The following is a 9,757-nucleotide window of genomic DNA, read 5'->3' as shown; positions in this document are numbered from 1 at the left end:
GATTACATTTACTGCATATGTAGATGCATTTTCCATTTGCTGCAAGTGAATTACCTTTCACACTTTACACTTATAGAGATGCAAAGATATAGATGAGACATGGTTGACACTTTCTCTCAAAAAAGTCACGCCTTACCCCAAGAGGTGTTTTTCTATTCTCCTAATGGAGGAAAAGTTGTCTCGTCGAAATGATAGTATGCAAAACATACGGTGAACATATCACTTGTTAGGGGTCTAAGATACTTCATAATTGTTGGTGAGATAAAACCAAAGACAATCGTCATTGTTCTTTTCAGAATTAATACAATTTATGCTTAAACTTCATGTATCTATAAATGAAAAAAATAAAATTAAATAGGTATCATTTAATTGATGAAGACACTTCCAATTTCAATTTGATAATTGATCCTCTATTCATCTTTAATTTTTTGTCTTCAAATTTTGCTGGCAATGTTAGTAGAAAATAAACACAGAAATATTTTGGTTGTCTTCATTTTTTGATGTGGAAGGTCTAATTTAATGGCAACCACAGAGCATACTTGTGAGGATAGTTTTATTAAATAAATAGATAAAATAAAGAGCGTAACGGAATAGGATACTTCCTATAATAGAGCATTGTCATGTTGATAATGTATTGTAAAATTAATTGGGAAGTATCCAGATTATTCATACAAATAATATAAAAGAATTGCGAAGTTAAAGGAGTAGAGTGATAATAAGCAAGTCAATAAGAGAATGGCTAGCAAAGCTCTTTTGTATTCAATTATCCGTCTCCATATTCTCGTTTCACTTACAAGCATATATAGGGATGGGTAAAATTGAATTCGGATTGCTAAAATAGTCACAGAATGCAATCTAAACTTAAATTCAACCTGAATACGTTCAGATCATATTCAAATTAGATGAATAATTCGGATTACATTTAGATTCAAATCGATAATATATGAATATATGTTCGAATAAATAAGATGAATCCATATCACTTTCAAGTTGCAATATAAAATTGAAATCACACAAATAAAAAAAAAAATACAGCAAGCCAGCAAATGGAAAAAAGAAAAAAAGAAGATTCATTTTAACATCAATTATTTAGTTGAGATCTTCAGTAACAATTGCATCCCAAAAGCAAGAAAACTAAATCAAACAATTTAACTTTACGATTACCAAAAAGACTAGGAGAATGACATACTGGCAAATCAAAACAGATTGATAAGTAATTCAAAAGACCTAAATTTATGCAAGTTTTTCAAAGTCAAAGTATTCATTCTTATAACCTCTGCACCTCACAAGCTTTTTGGATCTGACTCCATTGGAACTTGCAATAAACAAATAAATGCAACGGTTGGGTTTAGGACTTCAGTTTGCATGCGGCTTTGACCGGTAACATGGCAACGGGCAGTTCAAAGGCTCAGCAGCTGCTGGTTGCAACGTCGTAGGCGTGGAGCTAGGGAGTCGACGCTTGATAGCTAGTCGGATTTTTCTCAAAGAGATTGGCTAGGTTCATTGATATCTGTATGATGCTGCTGCTTCTTTCATTCTTTGTATCTGATTTGGAATTTTAAGGATTTAAGGGTTTCTTTTAATCTATATTTATATTTTTTTTAATTAATTTTTTTAATAACAAGTGCAATTCGATTGGATTTATCGGATTGATCCGGATCTTATCTGATCTGATCCGAATTAATTCCAATCAATTCAATTCGAATAAGAATAAATCAATTCTGATCAGATTGGATTGATCCAAATCTGATCTGATGCCCACCCAATACAAGCAATATTGGCTGCTATTCATAGCTTTTTAATCAAGCATCTATTGAGCGGTGGGAACAGTTCGCCGCATGTACCACACTTTCTAAATTTGATTGTGTGAAGTACAAAACACAAAGACAGATGTTTATCTTACAACTTAGGGTGCTGTAGGTAACACACCTTCTAATTTACAAAACACCTTCTAATTGGCTGCTCCCACGTGCCCCTAGCATAAGGAGTTCAAGTGCTCCAAAGTGACGAGGGCAAAGACTCGAAGCGCTTTAGGGCTCAAAGTGCAAACACTAGTCAGGACCTTACTAAGTTTCATAATAGTATAACTTATATTAGTTTAAGTGTTGTATCAAACAAGTATAGTTTACTTGTCAATTTTAATTTTTTTATTAACCTTTTGCCATCGAGATTAATGGAGCAATAGTATCCACGAGAGGCTGTGATAAAGAAATGATTTTCTTATTCGTGGAGCTGAATGCACTTCACTTAAAGAGTCGCGTGTTCCTCCCTCATTGCCTATCATACGAGGTGTTCCTAATTTAGGAATCAACTTACACTAATTGGTTCGTGCTGATCAATGAGGGATGATTATTACATCGTCAATTGATTTGGATATCTTTTAAGGAAAAAAAATTATTCCTTTTTGGTGAGTACTTGGAAGACGCATTTGGAAATCTTTTTGAAATGAGCATGTAACCTTTCCCTTGTGCCGACCAATAAATATAAAGTTCGATGATTGTCAAAGGGACTTTGGCAAAAAATCAGCAACGAAGGAGGACTTTATTGATTGATTATCTACAAACTATTAGTTCCTTCCCAATTTTAAATAAAAATGAGGAGTTATCTGTAAATTAGCACAAAACAGCAAAGTTAAAATAGTAAGGAGAAAGTACTCAGACCAAAGTAAAAGCAGATAAGAATCAGTTGTCTTGTTTTCAAAACAAAATGATCTCACGAGTCGGCAGCTCGCACCGTCTTTTAATCAATAATCATTTCTGATCTCCCCTAAATTCATGAAACATCACTACTCCTGGGGTCCCACTTCAAACAAACTTCGATTCAACGGTGATCTCATGAGTTGTGACCAGACAAAAGTCACAGCTGCGTGATGTGCAAAAGCCGCCTGTTATTTCAAGTTCCTACTGAAGCAGCGAACTTAACCTCACATTGAAGGATTAAAAAGGATTAAAATAGACCCTCGAATTGTAAAGCAGATCGTCAAAGTGGTTCTCATGAATTACTCACGGGCCTAAGAAGGGGGGAAAAATTAAAAAAAATCTAACGCCATCTTCATTTTTCAAAGCTAATTACATTTTTAAGCAAAAGGTAATTACTTTCATTTGATTCTGCTTCTTCTGCTGCTCTTTTTTGTTTTATAATTTTTGTGTAGAAAGTTTCAATTTTGGTAAGAAATTGGAGTCCTTTGACTTGAGTCCTCAAATGGGTTCATCTTTTTTTTTTTTTTTTCTGGCTACTTGATGTATAATTTTTAATTTTATTGACTTCTGGGTTTCTTATAATTTTATTTCTATATTTTTTGTCATGTTGCAGCTGAAAAAATTTAGTACTGTTATATGTGCTGATTTGCCGGAGATGATGGCTGTAAAAGCGCAACAGTTATCTGATTTATTTGTTATGGTTGATTAAAGGGGGTTAAAAAAAGGATAGAAGGTAGAAGATAGGATCAGAGTATCGAATAAATTTATTAGTTTTTTGTGTTTTCTCATTCCAATTTAGTATATCTTTACTTTTTTGTATGTTGGTTTCCAAAAGAGGAATTACACACACACACACACATATAATATTGTCGTGTTGATTTGTTTTAGAAGCAGAATTGTACCTTGCTCGAGGTTCTTCTTTTGCTCCAATCGTTTAATCTTCTTATGTAAGATTTTTGAATCATTTCAGCAGAGCTAGCATGAGTCTTCTTGTTCTTTATCTTTTGTGGTTTGGTTCCTTTTCCTTTCGGTTGTTATAGTACCAGCCTCTCAATTTTACCAATTAAAGCTATTTGAAACAGTAGATTAGGGTAAATGCGATTACTGTTTCAGTTTTTACTTTTCCAGTAGTTGTTCTTGATTGACGTTGAGCTTCTGCTATCTCAGTAGAGTTATCATTTACACACACACACACATTCATACATATATTTTAGTTACCTTGCACCTCACTCCTCCATGGCCCCAAATTAAACATATCTCATTGGACTCCAACCCATGAAAAAGTTATCATTTTGATTAAGTTATCATTTTGACAATATGACCCATTTAAAGTTGGAATTTTGGTTCCAGTTTATGATCAGGCAGTGTGATTCATTTCATCTGTCAGATGTTTGCGTGATCAATAAATGTGATTGTTTAATTGCACTATGTTCTGTTGCAGGTATGTAAAGGAGGGAGAATTGGCTAAGGTGGTTCAATCAAAATGGAGTCTTGCAATTGCATTGAGCCACAATGGCCAGCTGATGAACTGTTGATGAAATATCAATATATTTCAGATTTCTTCATTGCACTTGCTTATTTTTCCATTCCTCTAGAACTGATCTACTTTGTTAAGAAATCTGCCGTGTTTCCATATAGATGGGTCCTTGTGCAGTTTGGTGCTTTCATTGTTCTGTGTGGGGCAACGCATCTGATTAATTTGTGGACGTTTAACATGCATTCAAGGACTGTGGCTATCGTAATGACCACTGCAAAGGTTTTGACTGCTGTGGTCTCATGTGCAACTGCCCTAATGCTCGTGCATATTATTCCTGACTTATTGAGTGTTAAAACTAGAGAACTGTTTTTGAAGAACAAGGCTGCTGAGCTCGATAGAGAAATGGGGCTGATCCGTACACAAGAAGAAACAGGTAGACACGTTAGGATGTTGACTCATGAGATCAGAAGCACTCTTGATAGGCACACCATATTGAAGACCACTCTTGTTGAATTGGGTAGAACTTTGGCACTGGAAGAGTGTGCTTTGTGGATGCCAACTCGTACTGGTTTGGAACTTCAACTATCGTATACACTTCGTCAGCAGAATCCTGTTGGATATACTGTACCCATCCAGCTTCCTGTTATCAATCAAGTATTCAGTTCCAATCATGCGGTAAAAATATCACCAAATTGTCCAGTAGCAAGATTAAGGCCTCTTGCAGGAAAATACATGCCAGGGGAAGTGGTTGCTGTTCGTGTCCCTTTGCTGCATCTCTCAAATTTTCAAATTAATGACTGGCCAGAGCTTTCAACGAAACGCTATGCTTTGATGGTTTTGATGCTTCCCTCTGATAGTGCAAGGCAGTGGCATGTCCACGAGTTGGAGCTTGTTGAAGTGGTCGCTGATCAGGTTTGAGACTTGTTTCCCTTCTTGATTTGATCTTTGTATTACCAATTTCTTCTAGTTCGATCTCAGATGTTGTTGAAGACTTCACGAAATGCTTCCTGCTGAGCCATTAGCAATCCCATTTCTTTCTCTATGTCAGTAGTGGGCATTATATTTTCTTGAATTCTATATCATATTCTATTCTGTAAAAATTATATGTTTATAAATTTCTGTAGATAATTCATGTTTAGTGATATAAAAACACACATACATCAATTCTTCCCCATGCCTTGTTGTCCTGTCAAAAGCTTATATTCTCCATACCCCATACTTTTCTGACATCCTGGAGGTATGTATGTTCAGATACATATTGTTTCCAAGCATGGTTATGTTTTCAAATATAATATTTGTGAGTGCATTTTATGATATGGGACCAAAATCTGAAGTGATTCCCATTTATTATAATGTTGTTTTGTGTGATTTTCATCTAGAACTACATTGAAACATTGCCATTTGATGCATCGATGTGTATCCTATCTTAGTTATACCTGAAGTCGTTTGAATATTTCAATGCAGTTAACATCATTTGTTTTTATTTCAGCAAATAGTGTAATGTTTGATGCTACTTTATTAAAAACTATATATTGTTTTCATCATTTTGTTCATTGCTTTATGTTCTAATAGTATTGAATTGTATGATTATAGAACATTTGTACACTTTTCTTTTTCCTTTTTGAGGAGGAAGTCTATAATGATTGTTGTATGAGCTGCAAAATGGGCAAGGAATGCATAGATCTAATGAAATGGATTGTTCATGTCGATCTGAACACTAGTCCAGCTTGAGTTGTTTTATAAATTTAATTAGTCGGATGGTAGGAATTGATCACAAGACCTTCTAGTCAACCTTGCTTTGATATACATGTTCAGTGACCATTTATCCCAAAAGCTCAAACTTACAGAAAAGGACCTAAAATAGCATACAAGTTATAGCAATGAATATAAACAGAGGATTTGCATTGCCGTGGAAATACTAACATCTTACTGTGGCTTGAGAATGCTAAGTTTAGAGACATTGGTCATGTAGATAGCTATTTTGGTTTTCTTTTTCTGGATTCTGATTAACAATGGGAGCATTATGTCTTAGATTGATTTTGAAAAATTGATCTTTGAGTTTTAGTCTTTGGAAAATTGCTGTTCATTGCTTGGTCTACCCAAGTTAAATTTCAAAAGAAACGTGGAATTTTAAGTCTGAGAATATGTCTATCAAAAGAGAGTTAATGTCTGCTTGGAGGGTCTGTTGATTATTTGATTTCTAATGTCTCGTGTTGCCTAGCGTGAATGCCAGGTTTGAGTCTTGAGAGTGGTGTTGGCTTGCTTTGTGTATGGATGGGTGAAAATATTTTCAGTGTTTCAGTTGCAAGAGACTATTCTTTTTTATTTTTGCTTTGGGATTGATCCTTGATTGTAATGTATGATAGTTTTAAGGGTAACTTATTTGTTGAACTTCATGGTTGATACAGGTGGCTGTTGCTCTGTCACATGCTGCAATCTTAGAAGAGTCAATGAGGGCGAGAGATCTTCTCATGCAGCAGAATATTGCACTTGACTCGGCCAGGAGAGAAGCAGAAACAGCCATTCGTGCTCGTAATGATTTCCTGGCTGTTATGAATCATGAGATGAGAACTCCGATGCATGCAATTATTGCCCTTTCTTCTTTGCTGCAAGAGACTGAATTGACACCCGAGCAGCGACTCATGGTCGAAACAATTCTAAAGAGCAGCAATCTCTTAGCTACTTTAATAAATGATGTACTAGATCTGTCAAGGCTTGAAGATGGTAGCCTGCAGCTTCAAATTGGAACTTTTAACCTCCATGCTGTATTCAGGGAGGTAGGTTTATCCATTCTTGCTGCTTACATATTGTCTATGATTGCGTTGTGGATACAGGGTATTTTGTAGAATTTCTTAACTTCAGACGGATGTTTGTTGCAATGGTAATTTGATCACTTCTCATTGCAGGTCCTTAACCTAATCAAGCCTATCGCATCAGTTAAGAAGTTGCTCGTCGCGTTGAATTTGGCTCCAGATCTGCCGGAGTATGCAGTTGGTGATGAGAAGCGCCTTATGCAAACTCTTTTAAATGTTGTTGGTAATGCTGTGAAGTTTACCAAAGAAGGCAACATCTCAATCACTGGTTTTGTAGCAAAATCAGAATCTTTACGAGACTCTCGAGCTCCTGAGTTTTTTCCAGTACCGAGTGAAAATCATTTTTATTTACGTGTACAGGTTCGTTTCTGTTAAATTGGATCCTTCTTAGTGTTGCTTAATCTCTTAGAGCTTGAAGTTAATAGTGGATAACTTTCTTTTCTGGTGTAGGTCAAAGATTCTGGATCTGGTATTAGCCCTCAAGATATTCCAAATTTATTTACAAAATTTGCACAAAATCAAGCAATTGCACTAAGAAATTCTAGTGGCAGTGGACTTGGCCTGGCAATTTGTAAGAGGTATTATATTTATTATCTCAGGTCTCATGGCAGTAAATCAGCTTAATAGCTGTTACGGTTGAAGAGTTGATTTACGTTGATTTACTGGTTAACATATGCATCTGAGCTTTTTCCCAACTTTGTATCATGTGACCAGGTTTGTGAATCTTATGGAGGGACATATCTGGATTGAAAGTGAAGGTCTTGGAAAGGGTTGTACTGCCATCTTCATTGTAAAACTTGGGATTCCGGAGCACTCAAATGATTCTAACCTCTCCTTTATTCCAAAAATGCCGGTACACGGACAGACCAATTTTCCAGGGCTTAAAGTAATTGTCATGGATGAAAATGGGTCAGTTATATGGCAATTCTTTTATAGGTTGTTTCATTTTAGAGTTTATTATCAGTCTGTCGGGTTTTATTCCATAATATTGTGGGACTGAAAGACCTGGTAGTCGTGAATCAGGATGTGGAAACCTCTAGAAATGACCTGCCCACAGGGGCTTGACCGAGTGGTTTTCAAGCAACTTTCTATAGCCACCCAACCGAGTTAGGCGGCTAAAAAATTGATTTGGTCTTTGCCCACCCCCACCTTTTGAAACGTTTTTTAAAAATAGATATCTCTAAAAATGGCCTTTGCGTGATACTTACAGATAAATAAACGATTTAGTGATTGTAGAGTTTTATGAGGCCTTGGAGATGCTTCCAATGCATCTCTGAGACATTTTAATGTGGCACAACTCTCTATTTTCCTCCTGTTTTCACCTTTTGTTTTTCAACCTGCCATTGAAGGCCTGACCTTGGAATGCTTGGTCGTTTTACAGAAAAGTTTAAAAATATTCTCTTTTTCTCATATGATCATCATTCTTCTAACAGTTTTATTACAATTGTGTTTTAAGTAGTTTCAAGTTTTTATATGTTGGGATTTTCATAGGCTTGAGCTTTACTTGAGTTTCTTATTCTAACAAAATTTGACTTTGCTTGCATACTTATGTAACTTGATTGTTCTGATATCATTTTATTGAGAGTTGCGCAAATTTTAGTTTTGTTAATGACTGATCTGCTGCATATCATGTGATTGATTGTTGAACCCATTTTGTGATACAGTGTTAGCAGGTCAGTGACTAAGGGACTTCTGTTGCACCTGGGATGTGATGTAATGACGGTGAGCTCTGTTGAGGAGTGCTTCCGAGTTGTTTCTCACGAACACCAGGTGGTCTTCATGGACGTTTGCGTGCCTGGAATTGATGGTTATGAAGTCGCTGTCCATATACATGAAAAATTTACGAGGCGTCATGAAAGGCCATTAATAGTAGCCCTTACTGGAAGTACTGACAATTTGACCAAGGATAATTGCATGAGGGTTGGAATGGATGGAGTTATCCTAAAACCTGTTTCACTTGATAAAATGAGGAGTGTTTTGTCAGATCTTTTGGAACACCGGGTTCTCTTTGAGTCCACGTAAAAACGGAGAATGCTTCTACACCTTTTAAGTGGGGGGAAAAAATATTTAAGGTAACGTGAGAGCTTTCTCTACAGCATTTGGTTTTTGGTAGATACCACTTTGTGATAGAGCTTTTCAATAGAGTGGTCCAAATAACAAATGTACACAAAGGGCAGGTTTGTTCATTAAACTTGCATTTTTTTGCAAATTGTTATGAACGCAGTGGCAAAGAAATACTAACAGATTTGTGAAATTTCTGCCTGTGGTTTCTGATTTCTTGTTTTGTAAGCTTTGGGAAACAGAATTATAATATAGTAACTTGTGAACACTTCTTGAATGATACCATTTCTTCACTAAAAGAAGAAGAGCTGAAAGATTATCCTGATTAATTTGATTGAGCAAGACAACATACTGATGTATATTAAATTATTAATATTACAATAAAATCTCAATAAACTCATAAATTTGTATCTTTTTTTTTTGGGTCAATTCCAACTTGAGGCCAACGCACTAAATTATGATTAAATAAGTAAATATTTATTTACGTAATATATTTTTCTGGGTATCAAATGTATTAATTAATTGAGGTTTTACTGTAAATATTTAAATAATTCTTGACAAATAAGGGAGTTGATTGATATATGGTTTGGATACCTTGGACTAATAACGCCTTACGCATTTCAGTTTTTTTTTTAGTTTTCAAATTTAAAATACTTAGGAGTTATATTTTGAATAATAATTGTTGAAAGAGATAGACTATTTGCACC

At 35.4% G+C, this 9,757-nt stretch overlaps 1 protein-coding gene across 3 annotated transcripts; it reads left to right on the top strand.

Moving 5' to 3' along the window:
• Window positions 1-2,699: 2,699 nt before the first annotated feature.
• Window positions 2,700-9,330, top strand: ETR1 (ethylene response 1). Of its 3 annotated transcripts, none has more exons than XM_006477852.4 (8): window positions 2,700-3,087; window positions 3,313-3,432; window positions 4,141-5,088; window positions 6,585-6,953; window positions 7,083-7,349; window positions 7,440-7,567; window positions 7,704-7,898; window positions 8,654-9,330. In XM_006477852.4, exons 3-8 carry the CDS (start codon window positions 4,183-4,185, stop codon window positions 9,009-9,011), a joined length of 2,223 nt encoding a protein of 740 aa, XP_006477915.2. In that variant the 5' UTR covers window positions 2,700-3,087; window positions 3,313-3,432; window positions 4,141-4,182; the 3' UTR covers window positions 9,012-9,330.
• The last annotated feature ends 427 nt before the right edge of the window (window positions 9,331-9,757 follow it).

The sequence above is a fragment of the Citrus sinensis genome, chromosome 3 (genome assembly GCF_022201045.2).
Source record: "Citrus sinensis cultivar Valencia sweet orange chromosome 3, DVS_A1.0, whole genome shotgun sequence".
Taxonomy (NCBI): domain Eukaryota; kingdom Viridiplantae; phylum Streptophyta; class Magnoliopsida; order Sapindales; family Rutaceae; genus Citrus; species Citrus sinensis.
This window is presented reverse-complemented; position numbering and strand designations above follow the sequence as displayed.

What these genes read in the sequence shown, in the direction of transcription:
- ETR1 (XM_006477852.4), top strand. Translation starts at nt 4,183, where the DNA reads ATGGAGTCTTGCAATTGCATTGAGCCACAATGGCCAGCTGATGAACTG. An exon ending in TTGAAGTGGTCGCTGATCAG is followed by an intron (nt 5,089 to 6,584) that starts GTTTGAGACTTG and finishes TGGTTGATACAG; the next exon opens with GTGGCTGTTGCTCTGTCACA. An exon ending in ATTGTCATGGATGAAAATGG is followed by an intron (nt 7,899 to 8,653) that starts GTCAGTTATATG and finishes TTTGTGATACAG; the next exon opens with TGTTAGCAGGTCAGTGACTA.